This window comes from Heptranchias perlo, chromosome 13, assembly GCF_035084215.1.
Source record: "Heptranchias perlo isolate sHepPer1 chromosome 13, sHepPer1.hap1, whole genome shotgun sequence".
In the NCBI taxonomy this organism is placed as follows: Eukaryota; Metazoa; Chordata; class Chondrichthyes; order Hexanchiformes; family Hexanchidae; genus Heptranchias; species Heptranchias perlo.
Window position 1 is genome coordinate 30,262,408 of NC_090337.1, and position 27,442 is coordinate 30,289,849.

The 27,442-nt window shown below is 42.4% G+C and overlaps 1 protein-coding gene across 2 annotated transcripts in view; it reads left to right on the plus strand.

The window, feature by feature from the left end:
• LOC137331458 (arf-GAP with coiled-coil, ANK repeat and PH domain-containing protein 2-like) overlaps positions 1 to 27,442 on the plus strand; it is a 137,202-nt gene that overhangs the window by 68,367 nt on the left and 41,393 nt on the right. For both annotated transcript variants that reach the window (XM_067995264.1, XM_067995265.1), the window contains exons 7-9: positions 14,242 to 14,286; positions 21,561 to 21,656; positions 26,201 to 26,275. In XM_067995264.1, the coding sequence (XP_067851365.1) occupies positions 14,242 to 14,286; positions 21,561 to 21,656; positions 26,201 to 26,275 (216 nt within the window). The remainder of the gene's footprint in view (positions 1 to 14,241; positions 14,287 to 21,560; positions 21,657 to 26,200; positions 26,276 to 27,442) is intronic.

The following is a 27,442-nucleotide window of genomic DNA, read 5'->3' on the forward strand; positions in this document are numbered from 1 at the left end:
AATGGTGGAGCAGGCTTGAAGGGCCTGTTCAAGTAATTCATTGTGCAGTGCTATTGCACTGATGTAATTTTTACTTCACAGTATATTACAAGGAAATGTTATATACATTTAATGCTGATTACCTATTATTACATGGCAAAATTTGGCCTGTCGTCTAATGCTGTTGCATTAACTCATTTCTTCATGTACTTGATCCCTTTTGCTTGTTCATGTTGAAATGCCCTAAACAACACTAATTCCAACTCTACTATTTGTAATGTGCGCTAGAAATTAATGAAAAGAAAGTTTGACTGCATATTCTTTTTAAATGTACATTCTTAAAAATAAGTCAGATACATCCATATTTGCTTTTCCTTGCTCCATAATGCACCTTTTTTATATATATTAAAAAATCCTTTTGTCCGCTAAGTCTTTAAATTAGAAAAAACAATGTAGTGTCATCATTCAGTATGTTTCCTGACATCTTGTCCTGTCCATGCCATTACATCCTTTCAATTGGACAGCACAACCTCTCTGAGGCTGCTTGCCATTTCCTTCCATAGCATTGCCCAAAGTGCCTTTATCATCCACAGCTGTCCAATGCAACTTGATATGTTTTTAAAAAAAACAGAAAACGTAATCGATGAAATCCTTCAGAATTTATATTTTGAGACAGTTATACATTCAACAGATTCTACAGATGATTTTTTTGTTTGCAAACATTATTTGAACACCGCCATAGAAAATTAACTTGTGAATCTAAGTGTTGAGAATGCAACAGATAGTGTTAATTTCTGTGACCGAGGATGGCGTCCTAATTTAAGGTAATTGGGTCTCTTTCCTAATCCATATGAATTTTTTTTTTTCCTTAGTTCTTGTTATACGCATAGATTTCCTCGTTTAATAGAATAATTTAAGCCCTTGCAGAAGCCTCAGAAAATGATTCCATTTGTACACATATATAAAAAAGGTAGATGAAGCAAAAAGCTAAAATATTATGAGCTGTCCAGAGAGCATTTATTGCTTCATTCTCAAGATTCATAATAGCTCATCCTCCTTGTGTTGTAGCATAATAAATAAAATAATTTTTTTAGTATTAAAAAATTGCCCTGATATGGAAAGTAGTGTATATTACCCATCAGTAGTTCATCATTTGAAGATGCTGTTTTGCATCTAGCAGATTCATCCAAAATTCCCTAGTGTGTGAAGTCAAATCCATTGACTGTATGATGCATTGCATTACTGCATTATTATGTTGTACCAGCAGACTGCTCCAATTTAATAATGCTGAAGATCAGTAATTTTGCCTTGGATTAGTGATAATGCCCATGCAAATGATGGTATTTGTAGTGTCATTTCCTACATTGACGTATTGACGGAATGAAAGCTCAGCTGATATTTGCAACTGACGCCCACCAATGTTTAGAATGGTATTCTCATGCTGTAGAGAATTTATTAATGTGTGTGTGCGCTTTCTGAAAACTCTATGGGGAGAAATTGGACCCAGTTACGTCCGTTTTTCAGTCACAGAGTGGGGCCAAAAAGCACCAATTTCATCGTGCTGTCTCCTGCACCTTATGGCTGCCTGAAAAATGTCTGACCCCAAACTGGGTTGACCGATTTTTCAGGCACCCTGATGGCTGCCTAAAACTGGAGTTCAGCTCCATAAATATGTAAATGCCTGTTTTTAGGACCCCTCTGAAATTGTACAACACCACGCCTGCTCCACTCAGGATTCTTCAGCTAAATTTAGGACAAGCCTTGGGCCTCCCGGTTCGGTCACATTGCTATTAGTAATACGCCCAAAAATGGGCCATAACCAATTTCTACCCCATTTCCTTTTTTTTTGATGGGTAAATTTTCAAATTATACTACATCATGCCACTTTTTTAATTGTACTCTGATAACCGTATTGTTACCATAACTTGTATTTGGCCATTTTGTGCTGATTGTATCACAAATGCTGTCTGCTATATGAAACTGATTTGACGAGAGCAGTGTTTCACATACTGTTAGCACCTACTTCCATATTTTTCAGTTGTTGATTAGTGTCATAGAGCTTACAAGAAAAATTAGCTCCATGACTCGTGAAAGAAATCTTTTTTGGGGCCAAAGTGGCCCTTTTGAATTATCCCTTTTTGATTGCTGGTTTGGTATGCTCCCAGACCTCCACAAGTATTGTTTTCAATTCAACCAGCCAGAGGCACACAAAGGAAATCTTCCCGCCCATCCTATGCAAGAGCACTTGACTTCTGTCTATGTTTATGTGTGGCAGTATGAATTTGGGCCAGAAAATTGCTATATAGAGGATCATGGGTGCATACTTTTTCTTACCATTATGGCATCAGTCTGTCTCAAAAGATAATGGTATAAGTGCCAAAGTTGTTCAGTTACTTTGCCATGCTGGAACATTGTGAGTGGCTGAAGAGTTCAATTCTCGAGTGACAGTCCTTGGCACAGGTGGTGTAAGTGTAAATCACTGGGCCAGATGATGATGCTTGCTCAGTCTTGACTCTTTGAACCTGGTGTGCTTTCTTCTTTGCTCTCTTTTCTCTTCTCTGCTTATCTCTCCTCCTCTTCTCTCTTCCCTTCAGCCTTTTTGGCTTTCCAATGTAACACACCCCTTCAGTGTGAGGGTTAGGGGAGGGAAAAGAAAGATTAAAAAATGCTAAGTTAAAATAGCTTAGTGGTAGAGCTTGCTTTTTCTCTAAGGTGCTGTGCCACATAGTAGGATGAAGGTTTGCTACCACGATTTCCCCACAAAGCAAGTTCCTGATTTTGGATCTGGAATTGGGGAGAAAAAAAATTGGCCTGTCATCCCAGTTAGAACACTTATTATGATGATGATGAATTTTAAAATGAATTGTTACATTTTTTTTTAGGGCAAAAACTACACAATGTAGAAGTTATTTATCACGGGGGTTAATGATTATGAAGCCTCGATTGACAGAAGCGTAGTAGCAGGTTGCTTGGCCAGCCTTCTGAATGTGGTGTGGAAAGATCTGAAGAGGGGAGCAAGACAAAGTTGCTTGAAATATGTTGAGGGGTAACCAGCAGGGAAATAATTCATCATTAATTAATCTTGAGATAGATAACCAAAACAGGATAACACCTCTCTACTGGTATTGATTTTACAGTAGTTACATATTCTGTTTATAACATTTTTGTAAAACGCTTGGGCTTAGCAAGAGAAGCATTTGGAACAGATGATGCATGTGGTAAGATAACTTGAGATTTGTTGCTTTTAAGAGCAGTATTATTATTGCCATCTGGTGGTGAAACCTGCAGCGACAGAAACATTGCATGCTCTGACATGCTCATTACTGTGTGAATCTGCATAATTATAGTCATGAAGAACTGTTTGTTTACAAATGGGGGGAAAACGTTTATTGAAGTGTTGATACAAGCATGTAAGTTACATTAAAAGTGAATACATTAAGTATAGAAGTGTTAACTTAAATGAAATAATCAACCGGCTTAACCAAAAAGCAAGCCGATTATACATTAATCAAGTTAAAGGCAAATGCCTGGAATTTCCACAGGTGTTCTTCCGATCATCTGCCATAACAGTGGCGGAAAGTCAGTGGAAACTGCAGAGAAACTGCGTAAACAGCTGTTCACACCGTTTTCTGCTGCAGTAACAGGAGACGATCAAGAGAATTGTTGCTGAAATTCTACTCCGAAGTGCTGTTAATTATAAAAGTGAGAGACTCTCAAAAGTGATCAGAATTGTTCCAATCTCTTTTGGAATATGTTAGATCTCCCATGACATTGCTCATGGGTAGTCCAGGGCCATGAACGTGGTTTCTGATTTTTATCCTTTGAAGAACTCGTATTCCTGCTCTGAAGCATTACCCATTTTTCGGGAGTAGTACATGATTCTGTAAGTGCTCCACTTATTGGTTTTTAGAGTTTTAACCAGTAAGAAGGAAAAAAATGTAGATATTCAAATTGCGCAATGTTCACGAGAGATACTACAGTCATGGGCTGGAGTTATACTCCATCTGTTGCCAAGTCTAAGTGGTGTGAGATGGCCTCCTGCAATGGTCTAACAAATTAAGTGCTTTCTGGAGTCAGATCGTGACCTGATTCTAAAGTTATACTGACACTTTTGTGTTAGTGTACATTTGAAACAACTTTGCATTGGTACAAAAGCAGCAGTTTAAGTGCAACCTTGTATTCATGTTACTAGTTTATTGCTTGCTTTTCTTTCGGCTCCTTAATGCTGTTGCTTTTATTTTGTTTCCCACTCCAGTGCAGATTTTTCTCTGTTCTCTGCACTATATGTCTCTTTTTTCCTGCCATTACTTTTTTTTCCTTTCATTCTTAAACCTATGACTTTGTTCTTTGAATTCTGTTTTACTCACTCAACTATTTCTTCCTCTTTTTGTTCTTTCTCTTTTCTGCCTTGTCGTATTTTTTTTGTTGCTCTGTGACCTGATCTGTCATCTTCTGCACCGTCAAGCATACCACCAAAAGTGCTGATCACATCACTGAGCAGCAAAAACCAACAGTGAAGGGTGCAAAGTAGTTATGATGTGGGAAAATCACAAATGCACAGAGGCTCCAAAAATATTGCAAAAGGAGACCTAAATTATGGGAGCTCAACTTTCATATTCACTAAAAAGCAACCTATCAGCACAGACACAGAAAACAGTTTACACTACCTACAGACATATTGGATGCAAAATGTTTAAATGTATTCTGTTGGATCTCTCTCTTTCTCTCTTATACAGTCAGAGCAGAAAGCAACATCCATGGAGTGATGCCCTACCCCCTTTGCCTGATGTGTGCTCCCCTTTCCCTTCCCATGACCCTCTCACTCCCATCACTGTGTCCTCCCCTCTGCCTTGTTCTCATGTTGCCTCCTACTCCTTCACTCCATGTATCCTATCCTTACCCCCCCCCCCCCCCCCTCCCGCCACACTCAACCACACAGCTGGATCCCAGTACTGAAGAAAGAACAAACTTGCATTTATGGAATGCCTGATACTAATCTGGGAAAATGGCTTTATATAGACCATAATGCAATAAGTGCTGTTAAAAACAAAAGAGGAGCTAGTTGGCCACATTGTTGGGGTAGGGGAGGGAGCAAGACATGACACAGGCCAGGCAGTACATCGGCTAAAGCCCATCCAAAGTAATAGGAAGCAAGTCAGAGGGGCAGATAGGGACTGATGGTTGACACATGATGCAGTGCCAATAACGGTGGGGGGAAGCCATGATAGTAGTGCCAGAGGCAAATATCTGGGGCTGTGGTAACAGGGACAAAATGAAGAAGGGGGGAGGGACTGATTGTGATTGGCTGGAGGAACTTCATTCAAATTCATTTTCCAGTTAAGTTCAAATCATTTGGAAAAATGCTATTTCCATGAGAAAAATAAATCCATCCTCGATAAATGTTGAATTGACCAGTTAAAGGAGCAGTAGATCAGCTGTCACATCTTTGAGTCTAAAGAGATCTCGATCAGAAAGCCCAACGGGTGGCAACGTAAGCGCCCCTAAACCATTGACTTACCAATGCCAAGTCAGGCCTATGCAAAGCTTTTTTCAAAGCTTACTGTTCAACCGTTCACAGTTGCTGCTCTTGGACTTTGAGAGGCTTATCAATAGAACTAGAAATCCCAAAATGATAGTGAAGAATCTTGAACTGCCCTAGAAAATCTTTAATGAAACAGATATTTCCTATTAAATGAACATACAATATATGGATTTTACTGAATTAATGTTCAAATCATGTTCTTCTGTGCATGTAAAAAGGGAGGTAGATTTAGCTTTATAATTGTCCCTATCTGATTACTTTTGCTGTGGGCTACACATTGTTTGATTTTCAGCTAATGTTTAATACCTATTTTATAATGCCATTATGTTCAGGAAAATAAAACCTAAAAAGAGAAAAATTGTGGCAACAATAATAAAATCGTATTGTATACACACTTTTACAAAACAAAATTGATTTAAAGTTATTAAATTATTATTTGGAAAGTTTTTTGCAAGTGGCTCATGGCGATGGAGGAAAACGTTCAGCTGCTGTACTCTGGAATTCACAGTTTGATTTGTGGCATGGTTGCTGCAATCTGTTTGCTTCCAGCTTCCTCCAAGGCATCCTTCAAGGGGTTTTAGAATTTTACAGTACAGGAGCAGGCCATTTGGCTCATTAAGTCTGTTCCAGTGTTTTTTTGTACATGAACGACATAGTCTAATTCCACTCACATGCTTATTCATTATTCCTAAACATTCCTCTTTTTCAAACAAATATATAACTCCCATTTAAAAGAATTTATGGACATTATTTCTACTATTCTACAGTAACTAAAGTAAAAAGAAAGGTAAGGTCTGCAGCTTTTATAGCAAGGTCATGGCAGCAGAGCTCGCACCTGTGATATGCTCCTCCTGCACTATGTGGGAAGTCATGGACACTACTGGTGTCCCTGGCGACTATGTGTGCAGGAACTGTGTCCACTTGCAGCTACTGACTAACTGTATTTCGGAGCTGGAGCTGCGGGTGGATCCACTGTGGAGCATCCGTGATGCTGAGATTATCGTGGATAGCACGTTCAGTGAGGTGGTCACACCGCAGGTAAAGATTACGCAGGAAGAAAAGAAATGGGTGACCGCCAGGAAGAGTAGAAGGACTAGGCAGGTAGTGCAGGAGTCCCCTGGGGCCATGTCCCTCTCAAACAGATATACCGCTTTGGATACTGTTGGGGGAGATGGCTTATCAGGGGAAAGCAGCAAGAGCCAAGTTCGTGGCATCACGGATGGCTCTGCTGCACAGGAGGGGAGGAATAAGAATGGCAGGACTATAGTGATAAAAGGATTCACTTGTAAGGGGAACAGATAGGCATTTCTGCGGCTGCAAACGTGACTCCAGGATGGTATGTTGCCTCCCTGGAGCTAGGGTCGAGGATGTCACAGAATGACTGCAGGACATTCTGGAGGGGGAGGGTGAACAGCCAGTTGTCATGGTCCATATCGGTACCAACAACATAGGTTTTTTTAAAAAAAAGGGATGAGGTTCTGCAAGGTGATTTTAAGGAGTTAGGAAATAAATTAAAAAGCAGGACCTCAAAGGTAGTGATCTCAGGATTACTACCAGTGCCACGTGCTAGTGATTATAGGAACAGGAGAATAGACCAGATGAATGCGTGGCTGCAGGGATGGTGTAGGAGGGAGGGATTTAGATTCCTGGGACATTGGGACCGGTTCTGGGGAAGGTGGGACCTGTACAAGTGGGACGGGTTACCCCTGAGCAGGACTGGGACCGATGTCCTCTTGGGGGAGTTTGCTGGTGCTGTTGGGGAAGGTTTAAACTAGAATGGCAGGGGAATGGGAACCTGAGCAGGGAGACAGAGGAGGGGGAAACAAGGATAGAAACAAAAGACAGAAAGGGAAGAAGCAATAGTGGAAGGCAGAGAAAACAAGGGCGATAAACAAATAGGGCCATGGTGCAAAATAAAACTAAGATGACTCACAATCTTAAAAGGACAAATCTGAAGGCATTGTGTCTTAATGCACGGAGCATTCGCAATAAGCTAGATGAATTAACAGCGCAGATAGATATTGACGGTTATGATATAGTTGCGATTACGGAGACATGGCTGCAGGGTGACCAAGGATGGGAACTGAACATCCAGGGGTATTCAATATTTAGGAAGGACAGGCAAAAAGGGAAAGGAGGTGGGGTAGCGTTGTTAGTAAAGGAGGAAATCAATGCAATAGTGAGGAAGGATATTGGCTCTGAAAATCACGATGTGGAATCTGTATGGGTGGAGCTAAGAAACACCAAGGGGCAGAAAACGTTGGTGGGGGTTGTCTATAGGCCCCCAAACAGTAGTGAAGATGTAGGGGAGGGCATTAAACAGGAAATTGGAGACCCATGCAAGAAGGGTACAACTATAATCATGGGTGACTTTAATCTACGTATAGATTGGTCAAACCAAATTAGCAATAATACTGTGGGGGAGGAATTCCTGGAGGGTGTACGTGATGGTTTTCTAGACCAATACGTTGAGGAACCAACTAGAGAACAGGCGATCCTAGACTGTGCATTGTGCAATGAGAAAAGATTAATTAACAATCTTGTTGTGCGAGGTCCCTTAGGGAAGAGCGACCATAACATGATAGAATTCCTCATTAAGATGGAGAGTGAAGTAGTTGAATCCGAAACAAGGGTCCTGAATCTAAACAAAGGAAATTACGCAAGTATGAGGTGTGAGTTGGCTATGATAGATTGGGGAACTTTACTGAAAGGGATGACGGTGGATAGGCAATGGCTAATATTTAAATAACGTGTGCAGGAATTACAACAATTATTCATTCCTGTCTGGTGCAAAAATGAAACAGGAAAGGTGGCTCAACTGTGGCTTACAAAAGAAATTAAGGGTAGTATTAGATCCAAAGAGGAGACATATAAAATTGCCAGAAAAAGTGGCAAGCCTGAGGATTGGGAGCAGTTTAGAATTTAGAAAAAGGAGGACAAAGAGATTGATTAAGAGGGGAAAAATAGAATATGAGAGTAAACTAGCAGGGAGCATAAAAACTGACTGTAAAAGCTTCTATAAATATGTCAAAAGAAAAAGATTAGTGAAGACAAATGTAGGTCCCTTACAGTCAGAAATGGGGGAAATTATAATGGGGAACAAAGAAATAGCAGAACAATTAAACACATACTTTGGTTCTGTCTTCACAAAGGAGGACACAAATAACCTGCCAGAAATGTTAGGGAACCAAGGATCCAGTGAGAGGGAGGAACTGAAGGAAACCAGTATTAGTAAAAAAAAATACTAGGGAAATTAATGGGGCTAAAGGCTGACAAATCCCCAGGGCCTGATAATCTACAGCCCAGAGTACTAAAGGAAGTGGCCCTGGAAATAGTGGATGCATTGGTGATCATCTTCCAAAATTCTATAGACTTTGGAACAGTTCCTACAGATTGGAGGGTGGCAAATGTAACCCAACTATTTAAAAAAGGAGGGAGAGAAAAAACAGGGAATTACAGACCAGTTAGCCTAACATCAGTAGTGGGAAAAATGCTAGAGTGTATTATAAAAGATGTGGGGCAGCATTTTAGCACCCGCTATTGGGTGCGTTCCTGGCGGGGGCCCCGAAAATCGAGAAACCCCGTAGCTGGACCGGAGCCTGCCTCGAACCCGCGCACTTCCGGGTTCCCCACTGACGCGCCGGCGTGCGCGCGCAGCCCCCGCTGGTGGGAATACCGCAGGCAATTAAAGCCAGCGGGATGCCACTTGAACGTATTTATTTTGCTTGTTCAGGTCATTAACTGACCTGATTAAGGGATTAGATTTCATTTCCACATTCACCTGAGGAAGGAGGAAGCCTCCGAAAGCTTGTGAATTTCAAATAAAATTGCTGGACTATAACTTGGTGTTGTAAAATTGTTTACAATTGATTAAGGGATTGTATGAGGAGGGGTGGGATTTTAAAGCAAACTGGGACTGTTTCCCACACTGGGGGAAACACTCCCAGTTCAAATGGACCTGTTGCAGCTGTCAGCCTGTGGCAGCTGCAAAGGTCCATTTGACAGGTGGGGGGGGGGGTGGTGGGGAGACCCTCACTCATTGCAGGAGGCCACTCTGTCACTTGGGACAAAGTCTGGCCTCCACCACCCTCCTCCTGACAATCAAAGTCACCAACTTGCACACTTACCCCGGGGTCCAGAGATATGTACCTACCTTGCGGACCCCCTCAGATGTACATCTTCCGGATGGGGGCCGCCGTAGCTGCAGTCATGACCTCCTCGCAGGGTGAATAGCATCACCAGCCTCGACATCCACACCATCCACCTCTGACACGTGGAGCTCCACAACAGAGCGCTGTGACACATCCACCTGTACAGCAGGAGGGAGGGCTACCGCAGAGAGAGATGCGTCGCAGAGGGCACTACCCTCGCCACAGGGTCCACAGACCGAGGCTCAGCTTCCTGGACCTCTCTGAGCAGCAGTGCACACGGAGGCTCAGAGTCACTCGACATGTAGTCGTGGACATCTGCAGTCTCCTTCGTGCCAAGCTGCTCCCGGCTGGCCCGAGCACCATCTTCTTACCTGTCGCTGTCAAAGTCACCACTGCCCTCAACAACTTCTCCTCCGCATCCTTCCAGGGTGCAACCGGGGACATCGCCGACGTCTCTCAGCCGTCTGCACAAAAGAGCCCTGCAAATACACCTACACCCACTCTGCAGTGACACAATGGGTGTCATCAGTTGTGGGTCTTCATAGTGATCCTCAGGAAAGGGCATTATTGCACAAACCAGACAAGATTCGCGAAGACATGGCAGTAGTGGTGCCAATACAATATGTGCTGTGAGTTGCTCAGAAATTAAATATAAGTAACAACCGTGACAAACCCTCAAACACCCGTGTGCATCCCCTTCATGCTCACGACAAGTTTGCCTTACGCTGCCTACTGCACATATGTGATGCATGCCCTGTGGCTGCAGCACAGGTAGTGGCAGGTTGAGTGAGGCTGACCGTGAAAGAGATGTATGAGATAGAGCCATGAGATTGTATGAGGATTGGATTGAGTGGTAGTGGCGGGATGAGTACTGGTGAGGTGAGTAGGTGCAGGTAAGATGAGGATGAGGTTTGAGTGGGTATGAGGGGTGATGTGACAGAGTAGTGTTGGCAGTGCAGAAGGAAATGTGGGGTGGGGCGGTGATGTGGCAGACGGAGTGTAGGGGAAAGAGTAAGTGTACTCACTTCTGCTGACCTACTGAGGTCATTGCAGCGTCTCCTGCACTGTATGCAGGTGGGGCGATATGTTGGTGGTGCAGGTGACCTCCGCTGCCACCTCGAGCCAGGCCTTCTTGGTGGCAGAGGCAGGCCGCTTCCTCCCGCCCGCCGGGGGGAAGATCTCTGTCCTCCCCCTCCTCCTCACCCCGTGTATTGATACCTGGAGTGAGGCATCATTAAACTGGGAGCAGCCTTCCCCCTGGGCTGCTCCATGCTGTAATTTTTTCTATTTGTTGCAGCATCTGTCAGTGGAGGACTGCCCCTTTAAATAGAGCTCCTCCAGCTGACAGATCTTACTATGCATGCGCAGCCCGCCCGACGCGCAGATCAGCAGTGGGGAACCCGGAAGACGAGGTAAGTGAATCCAATTATGCTACGATCGCGTGGGGAGCTGACTGATTTCGCCGGGCGCGTGCCCCCCGGCCGAGAACCTGCAGCCCTGGTAACATCGGGCCCGTGATAACAGAACGCTTGGAAGGCATTAACAGGATTGGACAAAGTCAGCATGGGTTTATGAAAGGGAAATCATGCTTAACAAATCTACTGGAGTTTTTTGAGGATGTAACTAGTAGAATAGATAGGGGAGAACCAGTGGATCTGGTGTATTTGGATTTTCAGAAGACTTCTGATAAGGTCCCACACGAGGTTAGTGTGCAAAATTAAAGCACATGGGATTGGGGGAATATACTGGCATGGATTGAGAATTGGTTGACTGACAGGAAACAGAGAGTCGGAATAAACGGGTCTTTTTCCAGGTGGCAGGCAGTGACTAGTGGGGTACCGCAGGGATCGGTGCTTGGGCCTCAGCTATTCACAATATATATCAATGATTTGGATGAGGGAACTAAATGTTACATTTCAAGTTTGCAGACGACACAAAGCTGGGGTGGAATGTGAGCTGTGAGGAGGATGCAAAGAGGCTCCAATGTGATTTAGACAAGTTGGGTGAGTGGGCAAGAACATGGCAGATGCAGTATAACGTGGATAAATGTGAAGTTATCCACTTTGGTTGTAAAAACAGAAAGGCAGATTGTTATCTGAATGGTGATCGATTGGGAAAAAGAGAGGTGCAACGGGACCTTGGGTGTCCTTGTACACCAGTCACTGAAAGCGAACATTCAGGTGCAGCAAGCAGTTAGGAAGGTGAATGGTATGTCGGCCTTCATTGCAAGAGGATTTGAGTACAGGAACAGGGATGTCTTACTGAGTTGGTGAAACCACATCTGGAGTATTGTGTGCAGATTTGGTCTCCTTATCTGAGGAAGGATATCCTTGCCATGGAGGGAGTACAATAAAAATTTATCAGACTGATTCCTGGGATGGCGGGATTGTCGTATGAGGAGAGATTGGGTCGACTGGGCCTGTATTCACTAGAGTTTAGAAGAATGAGAGGTGATCTCATCGAAACATATAAAATTTTAACAGGACTAGACAGACTAGATGCAGGGAGGATTTTCCTGATGGCTGGGGAGTCCAGAACCAGGGGTCACAGTCTCAGGATACGGGGTATGCCATTTAGAACCGAGGTGTTGAACCTGTGGAATTCTCTACCACAGAAGGCAGTGGAGGCCAAGTCATTAGATGTATTCAAGAAGGAGATAGATATATTTCTTAATGCTAAAGGGTTCAAGGGAAATGGCAAATAGCGGGAACAGGGTACTGAGTTAGACTATCAGCCGTGATCATTTTGAATGGCGGAGCAGGCCCAAAGGCCGAATGGCCTAATCTTGCTTCTATTTTCTATGTTTTCTATGTTTCTATTAGTTCATTAACAGGTTAGTGGCAGAGGATACTTGTTCTAACCATCTTCCATGCAAACACATTCTTCTCAACTTCTCTAATTCTTTTTTGAGATTATCTTAAATTTGTACCCTCTTGTTACCCAATCATAATCCATGATAATCTTGAAGCCCTCCATCAGGTCACCCCTATTTTTGTGCTGGAGGATTTAGGAATGAATTTGTTTTCACCAACTCTATAGGATACATGACCACAGTCTGACACACTGAGTTTTCCTCCTGGTATTTTGCCCAATACTATCAGTTTGAGTGCTTGTGCATTTTGGGCTGCATGTCGAATTTTCTTGCTTTTCCCCTCCCCCTACTTTTAAGTATTCTAGTTGTTTCTGGTTGAAATCTTTAGTTTTCTTCATGATCTTGTTTTCCTTCTGTGTTTCCTCACAAATGGTTTTGCCAATTTAGTATGGTAGTTTGTATCATAAGTTGTTAATGTACTTCAGGAAGGTATTGTTGCCTATCTTTAATTACTGTATTGCTGCCCTTAACTTGACTTTAAGACTATGTCTGGATTGTTCATTAGTTCATTCAGAACAGTTCTTTTCTGAAGAGGTTCTTTGTTTCTCTCTGGGCACTTTTTCTATTTCTGATTGTGCTTTCTTTATAATTTTTTAGATTGCAGGGTCTGTCTGGTTATTTTGCCATCCATTCTGATAGCACTGTGAAGAGTTATCTCTGGTCAATGGGGAGTTCAAGTAGTGCCAATTCTATTTTCCAATAAAACTTGTTTGTTGTCAATTTCCTCATTTGACTATTTTCTGTTGGGCACAAATGTTCGGCTTGTATTTAATATTGTTATCTGTGGTTCTGTGGGGGTAAAAAGCTAGGACTAGATCCTACTTCTCTTGGCCAGGTGCTTCTTTTAGTTCAAGCGTTTCATTCAATAGCACACATTATTTCAGTTCAGTGGATTTGAGCAGGCCCCAATCTGAAGGTGTCGTTAGTGAGTACCGGTACCTTACCTGCCTGCCTTTGGTTATGAACAATTACAGGTGGATTTTGTTTTTAATTTAAAACAAAAGTATGAGCACAGAGACTGAATTGATACATGCTCACATTTTGTGCTGCTTCACTTTCCTCAACTTGTTTTTACAATCAGAACAGCAACATCATGAGGCAGATACTATTAAAGTTGCCTGAAAGGTGTAAAAGACAACATTCTGGCATACCTTAAAACCAGGATTGTTTTTCTACTTTTTGTTGGTGTCATCCGGCCTGGTGCTTCCAAATACTGAGCTGTGTTTTTAATATATTTAAGCATAAATGTCATGTTAAAAGTATTACAGGATCTGAATTAGCTCTTTGCTGGGACAGAAGTTTTATGAGATTAATAAAGGAACAATCACACATTAACCCAACTTAGAAGATAACTTGAAACTATAGGGGGAGAAAAATCCTGAAATTCATCCCAGACTTGTATCGTACAACAATTACGATACGATCTGGGATGAATTTCAGGATTTGACTGAAATGCAGGTGTAGATCACATTTGGCCAGTTTCGTCTCAAATTGGGCAATGAAGGAACCTTTTTTTAAACTTGGCATTCTTGTGCTTTAAATTTGAGTAAAACATTTCTCGCAACTAATTTTAGAGTATTTTCTCCTGCTTGGGCTGCTTTATGTTACTTGCTAAATGCCAACAAAGATGACTTAAACTACTAATCCATAAAATTTTAATACCATATTTATACCAGCATATTTTTGTTCCTTATCAGATCAATGTCCTTCAGTCGAAGAGAAGATCTGAGATTTTAAAATCGGTAAGCTTTTTTCCAATTTTTAATTGTGGTTTGACTGGTGGTTAAATTTTTAGGGTTCTGACCTATTTTGATAACCTCACTGGATTGCATTTTCACTTTTAAATACTGATTCTTGATTACATAATACACATGTCATTGTAGCCAGGATAAATTTATGTTCAGAACAATTTGCTTGATCTGTTTTGACAAGGTTGCTTTCTTGGTCTTGATCACGTAACAATTTTTTTAAAATATAAGATTTTTTAAAAACTCCGAGCTGTGAAGGGAGCATGTTCAAAATTTATGGATTGTTAGTAATAGTTCTTGCACAACATTGAGACTAACATTTGCAGTGGAATTTTAATCATTTATGTCAGCTGATTTGTAAAATAACAACATCCTCACATTTTTTGTAATCTACTTGTTTGAGTGTACTTACAACTTCAATATTAAGATTACTGTATTGAATTATGAAAACTGCACCTGCTTTTTAAAAAAAAAAGTCTTTTGAAGACTGGTATTCTCCTAAACCATGTTTGATTCTGTGGAATGGTCTGACTTCTCTGTGCAATATGGTAGGTATCACAGGCTATTCTCAGATGTTATTGCTAATTTAAATCCTCTCCCACTGCTCTATTTACTTTTGCCGCAAGGTCATTGATGCTGTTTTGGTTCAGGTGGCCATCCTTTCAACATAGCTTTCCCATCTTAGACAAGTCATGTTAATAACGTGAGCCCTTAGCTCATGCACCTGCTTTCCTGATCTCCTTCCTGTTTATCCCTCCCACTTCTGACCCCTGGGACTCTTGACAGTGGATCAACAATCTCTGTACCTTTCCGAGTTTTCCTCCAGCATGTCTGCTTATTTGCGAACAAAGCCCTTGCAATCCATGACTTATTGTGGATGATTGCATTGACATGATAGTCTTGACGCAAACTTGGCTCACGAGTGACAACACCTTGCCCTTTATTGAAGCCTCCCCGGCTGCTATACTTTCCATCACCTGCCCTGCTCAAACTGCGGCGGTGCGGTGTGGCCTTTATCACCAAATCTCACCTTGGTCTCCCCCTCTACTCCTCTGGCACCAGACCTTGTTCCATCCTTCTCACCTCTCCACATTCTCTACCGTCCACCCTGAGTTTCTCACCGAGATAACCTCATTGCTTTCCTTAGCCTCAGCACTGAGTGATTCCTCATCCTCTATGATTTCAGTCTTCTCCATCTCCACTCTCCTTGCCCTCTCTCCTCTGATACATTGCCCTTCTGTCCTCCCTTAACCTCTTCCTCAATATGAACTGTCCTACATATACTCATGTATACACATCTCGTGGCCTCTATTCCCATAGTCTCAATCACGACAAGACCATCTTTGATCACTTCCTTGTATGTATTGCCACTCATATCCCCTTTCTCCCTTCCAACCCCAGTTCCTTCTGCACCCGCCCCTGGAAAAAAATGTCCCTCAAGTCACTTAAAACTGCACTTTCAAACTCCCAACTATCTTGACTTTGGGCCTCCATATGCCACAATACTTCTGTACCTATCGATCTGCTCATTCACTCCCTCACCTCTGCTGTTGATGCCCTTGCCCTAGCCCTGAACCAACATCTTTCTCTAGTTTCTCTTCTATCTCCCCTCATGCCTTCTCCGAGCTTATCTTGTCTACGATGCCCACCTCTTGCTCTCTTGACCCCGTTCCCAACTTCCCTTCCTAGCCCCCATGTTAGCTGACATCGTAAATGGTTCCCTCTCCTGAGCTACTGTCCCACACCCTTTCAAAAATGCCGTTGTCACCCTCGCCTAAAAAAAAATTCACCTGCGACCCCTCTGTTACTGCAATCTACCGTCCCACCTCCAAACTCCCTTTCTTGTCCAAAGTCCTTGAACATGTTGTCGCCTCCCAGATCCATGCGCGTCTTTTCTGTGACTCCATGTCTGAATCTCTGCAATAAGGTTTCTGCCCCTGCCACAGCACTGAAATGGTCCTAATCAAAGTCACAAATTTCTGTGACTGAGGCCGTGGTGCACTATCCTACCTTATCCTTCTTGACCTCTCTGCAACCTCTGACATGGTCAACCACATAATCCTCCTCCAACGCCTCTTCCCCGTTGTCCAGCAGAGTGGGATTGCACTCATACTTATTCAGTTGTAGCCAGAAAATCATCTTAAGTGGCTTCTTTTCCCACCCCAACACCGCTACCTCAGGAGTCCCACAAGGATCTATCCTTGGCCACCTTCCTATTCCTCGTTTACATACTGCTCCTTGTTGACATCATCCGAAGATATGGCGACAGGTTCCACATGTACTCTGACAACACCCAGATCTACCTCTCGATCACCTCTCATGACTTCTCCACTGCCTCTGCGTTGTCAGCCTGCTTGTCAGATATCTAGTCCTGGATGGCCATTATTTCCTCCAGTAAAATAGTGGAAAGACCAATGCCATTGTCTTCAGTCCCTCAACCCCATTCCCTTGCCACTGATTCCATTCCCCTCCTTGGCCACTGTCTCCGGCTGAATAAGACTTTTTGCAACTTTGCTGTCCTATTTTCCACCGAGCTGAGTTTCCGACCCCATATTGTCTCACTTACAAAGACCACCTCTAACATCGCCGTTCTCCAGCCTTTTGCCATCTCCAGACTCGACTTTTCCAATGCTCTCCTCCCATCCTCCACCCATGAACTTGAACTCATCCAAAGCTTTGCTGCCCATATCCTAACCCACTCTAAGAATCGCTCACCCAACACCCCGTGCTCGCTGATCGACATTGGCTCCCGGTTCTCATCCTCGTTTTGCTACGTTATGTGCATTATATAAATGCAAATTGTTGTTGATCTTCCTTTCCGTAACCCTTCCAAGATGTGGCACACAAAGCAACCTGGAGATTAGCACCATCGGGGTGTCTTTTTCAATCTAGTGCCTCATTCCTTAAACTCCCTCTGCAAGATTTCAAATGTACTTCTATGATTCCAACATGAACCATGACTTAGAAATATAGAAAATAGGAGCAGGAGTAGGCCATTCAGCCTTTTGAACCTGCTTCGCCATTCAATATGATCATGGCTGATCCTTATCTCAATACCATATTCCTGCTCTCTCCCCATACCATTTGATGCCTTTTGTGTCTAGAAATCTATCTAGCTCCTTCTTAAATGTATTCAGTTACTTGGCCTCCACAGCCTTCTGTAGTAGAGAATTCCACAGGTTCACCACCCTCTGAGTGAAGAAATTTCTCCTCATCTCAGTCCTGAATGTCCTACCCCGTATCCTGAGACTGTGACCCCTCGTTCTGGAACCCCCAGCCAGGGGAAACATCCTCCCTGCATCCAGTCTGACTAGCCCTGTCAGAATTTTGTGTGTTTCAATGAGATCCCCTCTCATTCTTCTAAACTCCAGTGAATACAGGCCGCGTAGACCCAATCTCTCCTCATGCAACAGTCCTGCCACCCCAGGAATCAGTCTGGTGCACCTTCGCTGCACTCCCTCTATGGCAAGTATATCCTTTCTAAGTAAGGAGACCAAAACTGCACACAATACTCCAGGTGTGGTCTCACCAAGGCCTTGTATTAGTGCAGTAAGACATCCTTGCTCAAATCCTCTTGCAATGAAGGCCAACATACCATTAACACTTTTGGCTACTCTTATTGAATGGCAGAGCAGTCACAAGGGGCCATATGGCCTACTCCTGCTGACTGTAGAATCTCCCACTACCACTCTTCCCTTAGACTACCTTCTTCTCACCCTGCTGGGTATTTCTTTAGTCCAGTGTGCCATCGTGTTGCTCAAGAACTGTCTACTGTCCAACACTATGGGCTCGATTTTCGCACCCGCGATCGGGTGCGTTCGTGGCGGGGCGCTGCGAAAATTGGGGATTCCCGGGGCGGGTGGATTCCTGGCTCCAACCCGCCCACTTCCGGGTTTCCCCACTGACGCGCTGACATGCGTGCGCAGCCCCCGCATGTGGGACTCCAGCTGGCAATTAAAGCCAGCGGAGTGCCACTTAAAGTACTTGAACAGGTACTTCAGATTGTTCACAGACTTGATTGACCTGTTATTTTAGCAGGGATCGGATTTTGCAACTGACTGAGACTGTTACCCGTACTGGGGGAAACGCTCCCAGTTCAAATGACTTGTTGCAGCCATCAGCCTGTGGCAGCTGCAAAGGTCCATTTGACAGGTGGGGGTGGGGGGTGGGGTGGGGGGGTGGGGTGGGGGGTGGGGTGGGGGGGTGGGGTGGGGGGGGGTGGTGGGGGTGGGGTGGGGGGGTGGTGGGGGTGGGGTGGGGGGGTGGGGTGGGGGGGGGTGGTGGGGGTGGGTGGTGGGGGTGGGGTGGTGGGGTGGGGGGGGTGGTGGGGGGTGGTGGGGGTGGGTGGTGGGGGTGGGGTGGTGGGGTGGGGGGGGTGGTGGGGACCCTCACTCATTGCAGGAGGCCACTCTGTCACTTGGGACAAAGTTTGGCCTCCACCACCCTGCTATCAACAAAATTCACCAACTTGCAGACTTACCCCGGTGTCCAGACACATTTACCTACCTTGCGGACCCCCTCAGATGTACATCTTCCGGATGGGGGCTGCCGTAGCTGCAGTCATGACCTCCTCGGAGGGCAAACAGCATCACCAGCCATGCCGTCCACCTCTGACACGTGGAGCTCCACAACACAGTGCTGTGACACATCCACCTGCACAGCAGGATGGAGGGTAACGGCAGAGAGAGATGCGTCGCAGAGGGCACTACCCTCGGCACAGGGTCCACAGACCGAGGCTCAGCTTCCTGGACCTCTCTGAGCAGCAGTGCACACGGAGGTTCAGAGTCACTCGACATGTAGTCGTGGACATCTGCAGCCTCCTTTATGCCGAGCTGCTCCCGGCTGGCCCGAGCACCATCTTCTTACCTGTCGCTAACAAAGTCACCACTGCCCTCAACAACTTCTCCGCATCCTTTCAGGGTGCCACTCGGGACATCGTCTGCACAAAAGAGCCCTGCAAATACACCTACACCCACTCTGCAGTGACACAATGGGTGTCATCAGTTGTGGGTCTTCATAGTGATCCTCAGGAAAGGGCATTATTGCACAAACCAGACAAGATTCGCAAAGACGTGGCAGTAGTGGTGCCAATACAATATGTAATGTGAGTTGATCAGAAATTAAATAGAAGTAAAAACCATGACAAACCCTCAAAAACCCTTGTGCATCCCCTTCATGCTCATGACACGTTTGCCTTACACTTCCTACTGCACATATGTGATGCATGTCCTGTGGCTGCAGCACAGGTAGTGGCAGGTTGAGTGAGACTGACCGTGAAAGAGATGCATGAGAGGGTGAGTATGAGATAGTGGCAGGATGAGTACTGGCGAGGTGGGTAAGTGCAGGTAAGATGAGGATGAGGTTTGAGTGGGTGTGAGGAGTGATGTGACAGAGTAGTGTTGGCTGTGCAGAAGGAGATGTGGGGTGGGGGCGGTGATGTGGCAGACGGAGGGTAGGGGAAAGAGTAAGTGTACTCACTTTGGCTGACCTACTTCGGTCATTGCAGCGCCTCCTGCACTGTATGCAGGTTGGCGATATGTTGGTGGTGCAGGTGACCTCCTTTGCCACCTCGAGCCAGGCCTTCTTGGTGGCAGAGGCAGGCCGCTTCCTCCTGCCTGCCGGGGGGAAGATCTCTGTCCTCCCTCTCCTCCTCACCCCATCCAATAAGAGCTGGAGTGAGGCATCATTAAACCTGGGAGCAGCCTTCCCCTTGGGCTGCTCCATGCTGTAATTTTTCCAATTTCCTTCAGCATCAGTCAGTGGAGGACTGCCCCTTTAAATAGGGCTCCTCCAAGTGACAGACCTTACTGCGCGCGCGCAGTCTGCCCGCCGCGCAGCTTAGCAGCGGGGAACCCGGAAGAACAAGTGGATCCAATTAGCCTGCGGAGCAGACGGATTTCACTGGGCGCGTTACCCACGCGCCCAATCGACCCCCTGCCGCCATAATATAGGGTCCTATGTATCTATTGGACAGTTCCAGTAACTCAGTGTTTCCTTGCACCTGAGTCCTGTATCCCTTTGCTGATTCTGTGTATGCTCACCCCCTTCTCTCTCTGTCCTAAATTTCTAGCACTGACTCTAGGGCAATTATGTTCTGGAGAGTACAGTCTGGAAACCTCTCGTTCTCTCTGATGCTGCCAAATGTGGCCAGTTGTTCCTTGATTACAAAGATCCTTTACTTCAGAGATTCAATTTCCTGGCACTTAGTACAAATGTGCTGCCCTTGGATACACTGAGAATCTATGACTGCCCACGTATTGCACTCCACGCATATCAGGAGGCTTCCCTGCACTGCAATGTCTCTGTCTAATTTAAAAATGCCTGCTCTCCCAGTAGCACCAAACTCTTGTTAACATGCAGGTACAGCAAGCAATTAGGAAGACAAATGGTATGTTAGTCTTTATTGCAACGGGATTGGTATATAAGAGTAAGGAGGTCACGAATTCTGAATAATTAGGTCTCAACCCTGGGTGAAGTCAGAATTGGATGTGCAAAGCATGCACCACAAAGAGGTTATGGCTTGCTAAAGAATGTTAAAATGTAATCTATTGTAAGTTTTTAAAGGTGTGTTTTGTTTTTGTATTTTATTTTCACATACATGTAATATTCTAACAGTTCTTTATGGAATGTGAAAGATCAGTTACTTAGAAGCACTCCAGACGTGAATCAGTTATGAAGAGCTTGCGTACAATTTAAACGGTTTCTTGCTTAGGCTTTCCAGCCTTGTCCTGGCAGATCTTGGAAAGATGGGGCCAGAAAAATGCTTGAGGTGCAATCAGCTTTCTCCCCTCCCACTCAAATCAAGGAGTAATGAGGGAAACACAGCCTCCGCCTATACTTCCCGTCATTTACGCTGTTCCAAGAATGGATGCTGAGTCGGCCCACCTCTCTTCTGATGGCATAACGGCTGAGCAGAAAGCTCGGACCACTGTCAGAGTGGTGGTCTTTGTGTGGGCACACGGCTTTAGGTAGATCTTTAAATTTATGCTGCAGTGACATATGCTGCTGACATTTGTAGAGTTATTTCACTCATGAAATATCAGTGTATTTTTCTTAATAACTGTCAAAATATCAGTTTGTGGTCTTGTGATTATCAATCATTCATTTTGAATAAAGATATTTAAAACTAAAGATTTAAGTGGCCATCTGACCTACATTATATTCTATAGATTGTACAATTTGTTCCCAAATTTTTGTATTTGTTTTGTCAGATGAAGTAAAAATGTTTCAGCAATTAAGTTTTTTTTTTGTCTCCATTACATTTCCAGATGTTGTCCTTTATGTATGCCCATCTTGCATTCTTTCATCAAGGATATGACCTCTTTATGGAACTGGAGCCTTATATGAAGGAGTTGGGAGCACAGGTGAGACTTCAAGGCCAGTGCAATAAATCTTGGCATTCTTGGAAAGGTTGGGATTTTAAAAGATAAATTCACAGTTAAGATATAAATTCTTCAGACAGAGGATGGCAAACATGTGGAATGGACTACCCAAGAGGCAGTGCAAATAGGGAATTTTATAAATTTTATTGAAGTGGGCGATGACGTTTTGGCAGAAGGGTATTGGAAGTAAAAGAACTGGAGTACAAGGGGGCAGAAGTTATGCTGCAGCTATCCAAAACCCTGGTTAGACCGTACCTGGAGTACTGTGAGCATTTCTGGGCACCGCACCTTCGGAAGGACATATTGGCCTTGGAGGGAGTGCAGCGTAGGTTTACTAGAATGATACCCCGACTTCAAGGATTAAGTTATGAGGAGAGATTACACAAATTGGGGTTGTATTCTCTAGCGTTTAGAAGGTTAAGGGGTGATCTGATCGAAGTTTAAGATATTAAGGGGAACGGATAGGGTGGAGAGAGAGAAACTATTTCCACTGGTTGGGGATTTTAGGAGTAGGGGGCACAGTCTAAAAATTAGAGCCAGACCTTTCAGGAGCGAGATTAGAAAACATTTGTACACACAAAGGGTGGCAGAAGTTTGGAACTCTCTTCCGCAAACGGCAATTGATACTAGCTCAATTGCTAAATTTAAATGTGAGATAGATAGCTTTTTGGCAACCAAAGGTATTAAGGGATATGGGCCAAAGGCAGGTATATGGAGCTAGATCACAGATCAGCCATGATCTTATCAAATGGCGGAGCAGGCATGAGGGGCTGAATGGCCTATTCCTGTTCCTATGTTCCTAAAAGGGGAATAAGTAGTTTCATTTTTACGATTGACCCAGTGGTATAAGTGGTCATTTCCAATTCTTTATAGTACTGTAATCCTCAAGTTTTTTCTGATTATTACATATATTTAAACAAATAATCTAAGTCAGTCTGTTAGTTTGCTGAAATATCGGGACCCAGTTTACTGCAGGTCAAATTTGTAATACATTTGGATTTTGAAATGAAATCATTGAAGTTCAGAAATGCTTGTCTTTTGATTTGGCGATCCCAGTTTAAGGTGAGGAACAGCATTCCTGTGTTTCTGTGATTTTAGTTTGTGCTGAATTATTTTATCTGAACTTTGGTTAATACTTTCTTATCAGAAATGTTGATTAATATATTTACTGTTTTTGAAGAATATTTTAGATACTGCAATATTGAATCAATAACTTGCTTTTTTTAGCGTCTTTAGTGCAAAGACTTCATCAGAAATTAGTTTTGAGGAGGAGAAGCAGAAGGTGGGAGAGATTTAGTCTAAAACTAGGTGATGTGAACAATTTATGCCAGAAATCTAGCTAAAAATTTATGTATTTTTAAAAATACTGTTTCCTAATAAAAACAATGAAGTACATTTCCCCACCTACTTTGGACACCTCTTTAAAGTTTGAGTTTTAGAAATAATATAGAGCCCATCTCAAAACTCACCATTCAAGTTTTATTTAGAAAAAAATAACCTCAGTTACATTCCAAAACCTAACTAAAACCATCTTTGATAGCTATTTTAACATTTTTTGAAGTACATTCCTGTTTCAATGGTCAAATCATGCAAATGTTAACACACCAGAACAGTTTGTGTACAGCCTGTCTAGCTTTCATTGAATACATATTGACCCTCCAGTTTCCAAGATAGGTCATTGTTCAATTCAACCTCAACTGGATGTAGGTAAATCATTAGAACAGTAAAGTACATTATTTGTTGTTGATATAGGCCCTATAAATGACACGCAGTATGTATATAGAAGTAAATCATTCAGAAACCTACTTATGCACAGTTTTCTCTAAGTTACGATGGGATTATAAGTCATAGTTATTACAAGTAATAGAATCATTTAGAAACTTTTTTCTTTTTTACTGTAGAAATTTGGGAATGTTGACACTTTCTGAAGCTGTTGACTTGAGGAAAGATTACACTAACAAATATTAAAATGTCAATTGTTTGGTGTTTTTTAGTATCCATTCATTCTGATCGATTTTTGCTGAGTTTTTTTCAGCGATTATTGTAATTCCCTTCTGATATTGAGCAAAAGAGGAGTTAATCTGGTTTGCATTGACTGTTACCATATGACTTTTTAATTTGGCAGTGATGTCACTGCTGGTAAATAAATACTGGACTGCAGTTGGATTTTTTTTGGCAATTTCAAAGCAGTCATTGGGCTGTTTATAATATGACTCATAAAATGCGCTTGCTGCATGTCAGGCTGGGACTAAAAAGGAAGAGCAAGTATGTTCTATAATCTGTGAATGAAAGCATTTTGAAGCTAGCTGTGTGATCTGTTCTACTATAAATGCTGTAAAGACCATTTTATTTGGCATGTTTCTTCTGTTAGGGATGTACAAATGATGGATTGGGCCCAAATCCAGACTTCCTGTGCTTCAAAAATGTTTTCAAAGGTTTCTATTTCCTTTTATACATACAAACTTTATTTCACTGCTCACTTGCACATGTGCACTTTACAACTGCTGGGAAGCTGCTCAACTTAGTATTGTGCTTTGTTTCAGGATGAATCCATGATTATAATGCTCAATAGCTGTTGACTATTTTAGCCTAGAGTGTCCTCGTTAAACAATTATACATTCTGCTGTAGGGCAATGGGATGAACATTTTGACTTGAGATTGTCAGTTGAAGATTGTAATGATCTTCAATTTAGTTTCAAATTTGACTTGCCACGCACTGAATTCCAAATGCTTGTCCCTAATCACTGTTACAGGCCATGATCAGCATATATTCTAGAAATATAGAACTTGCATTGATGTCGTACCATTCATGTGCTCAGGATGTCCCAAAGCACATCATAGCCTATACATTACTTTTGAAGGGTAGTCACTTTTGTTAGTAGGTAAACATGACTGCCAATTTGTGCATAACAAGGTCCCACAAACAGCCATGAAGTAAATGACCAGCTAATCTGTTTTGGTGGTATTGAAGGGATAAATATTGGCCGGGACACTGCGGGAATGCTCATCTTCTTTGAATAGTGTTTCTGGGATTATGTACCTCTGAAAAATTGTAGTAGCTTGTATAGTATTTCTCATTAAAATAGCCTCTTCGTGTCCTTTGATGCTGCAATCTTTGTCTTTTGCATGTTCTTCCAATTTTAAAAATAAACACCAAATGAGAATTTCAACACGTTGAAGACACAGCCAGATGACACGAGTATTGTGTTAAAATTGGATTATAAATAATACAGTATATATTGGGTTGTATTGTGTTATCTGACTTGCCTCTTTTCTCCAGTTTAATCTATATGTTGTTGTTATTTTGTCTGCATAATAATTTTAGCAACAAAAAATTCTCCCTTCCTACTCTTACTCTCTTCCCTCTGCCCTTGTAAGATGCACCACTAATTTCCTCAGTGACAGGCTAAACAGAAGATTTGCTCACAGGTTTCTACTAGTGCTGCTCTGCTAACTGCTGCAGGTGTATTGGATTTTCTTACGTTCCCTCTCTTCAGGGTTAATATTTTATCCTGCATTCCATATGACCTCAGATGGCTAATTTGAGATGGCTAATTTGCGAGGACTTAGGAATTGCAGGAGAAAACTGTGATTTATTTACTTTTGCTGGACAGAAATATAATTTCTTAGCTATGCAAGAATTTGGTGTCCTATTTTAAGTTCAAATGCTATTTATATTTTTGCAGATTTAGTTCTATATATAAAATTGGAATACTTTCTAGAAAATGTATTTGCTTTTCTGATTGCTTATTAGTTGAATAATAACATGCAAACTATTAGACTGGCCACCAAAGCCTTTTTTCTTTATTACTGCCTTTAAATCCAGAAATACGGTTGAAAATTTTGTATTTGAACACTTTTGCTTCTACTGCTTCTGCCTAATTAATGCAGTACCACTAGGCATCAGCATCTCTGCCACTGGTTTACCCTGTCAGGCATTCATAGATGCTAACGCAGGCAACAATGATTGAGCATTGCAACCTTGGCCAGTGTGTAGATTATACATACAATGATTCCTACTGGTCTGATGCCACACTCAGATATTCATTTAGAACTGTATAACCATTCTGAGTTTAAGATACTATATGGATCAGAGCCAGGTGTCTGTTCTCATAACTACCAAGCGGACCGCCTCAGCACCAGCTATCAGAATGAATCACTGAAAATTTCCAGCATAGGTGTGATGCTTCCTTAACATTACAGAGGACAAATTGTAAAATAGGAATATTTAATTGCATTGTGATTGGATGGTACTAAATTTACTTTGAGTATAAATAGAACTGAACCTATTGAATTGCTGGGATCTTGTCAATTTCATCAATTATAAAGATAGTCTGAAACATCATGACGTGGTCTGTAAGAATGAACTTACTTTATATTTCTCCAAAAAATTGTCATTCATTATATGTGGCTTCATTATTTTGTGAGCTTTTAAAATGAGTAAGACTATTTATAGTTATCAAATGAAGATTAATAATTTAGAAATTTAAATAAACAATAGCTGATTTACTGTTCTGTTTCAACAGCTGGATCAATTAGTTGTGGATGCAGCTAAAGAGAAGAGAGATATGGAACAAAAGCACTCCACTATTCAACAAAAGGTACGTGGACAGATGTGAAATCTTGCATATTACAAAGATCCCATGACATCTGGAAATTTATATATAGTTCAAATGTTTTGCATTGTTCAGATGCTTGCCATCATTTATGGTTGTTAACCGTACCCATAAATACTAATCTTTAATCAATATTTTATAATATGTGCAGCCTATTGCATGGAAATTAATGTTACATTGATCACTCCACAGTTATGAATCTTTCAGTGTGGGCACTAACAATAATGGCAGCCCCTGTCCCAAAAAAAGACCCGAAACTAAATAAAACCATTAGCAGGGCTGTCACTTGTGAATTACTGGACTTTTTCTACTCATCTGACACTCGTGAATTTAACCCTATGAAATGGACTGTCACTAAAATTAGATTACAATTAATTGAAGGGTTTTTCATTTTAAAAAACATTCTTTGGTTTGATGCGTATCTCTCACTTTCTGAAAACAACTGTAGAGAAGTCCAGAATTTTACGATATTCAAAGTGTGTATTGGAAAGCTGATACTAAACTTAAATTCTAATATTTGATCCATTACTAAAACTAAAATGACCAAGATATAAAATACTGACTACAAATCTTGATTTATTGTCCAATTTCTTTAGTCTGAATAGATTATTGTACCAATATCAATGGTTAAGTCTCTCACCATTATGACATTACAAGGGCTGAAAATACCACTTGAGTTGTTTTGAAACCATCTACTCATACTACGGAAAATCCAATAGCCCTGACATGATGACAACCTTTATTTTGCTGCTGTACCCTGCTTCTTCCCACTGTGTGGTGCTGCAATTCATTTTTATGTATTGAAATCAATTCTTTCTGTAGCCCTTGAATTTTGCACTTGCAGTATCATTTTATCCAACCAGGCAAACCCTATAGTCAGCTTTGAAAGGTTTAATACCCTCTTGTGTGGAACTCTAGGATGTTCAGACTTGAGTTGTAAGGGAATGTTACTTTTTGTGGTAGGTCCTTAACTTAGATGTGTACAAGCAGGTTGTTTCTCTATATAGAAAGCAGATTTCAACTAAGCAACGCCCTTGGAATGTAGCTTTCTTGACATTGGCATCTATTTATTTCCTCTGAAAATAGATCAATTACAAACCAACCTTTTCTTCTGAAACTCCATTTCTACTGAACTGGTTTGCCATCAGTTGA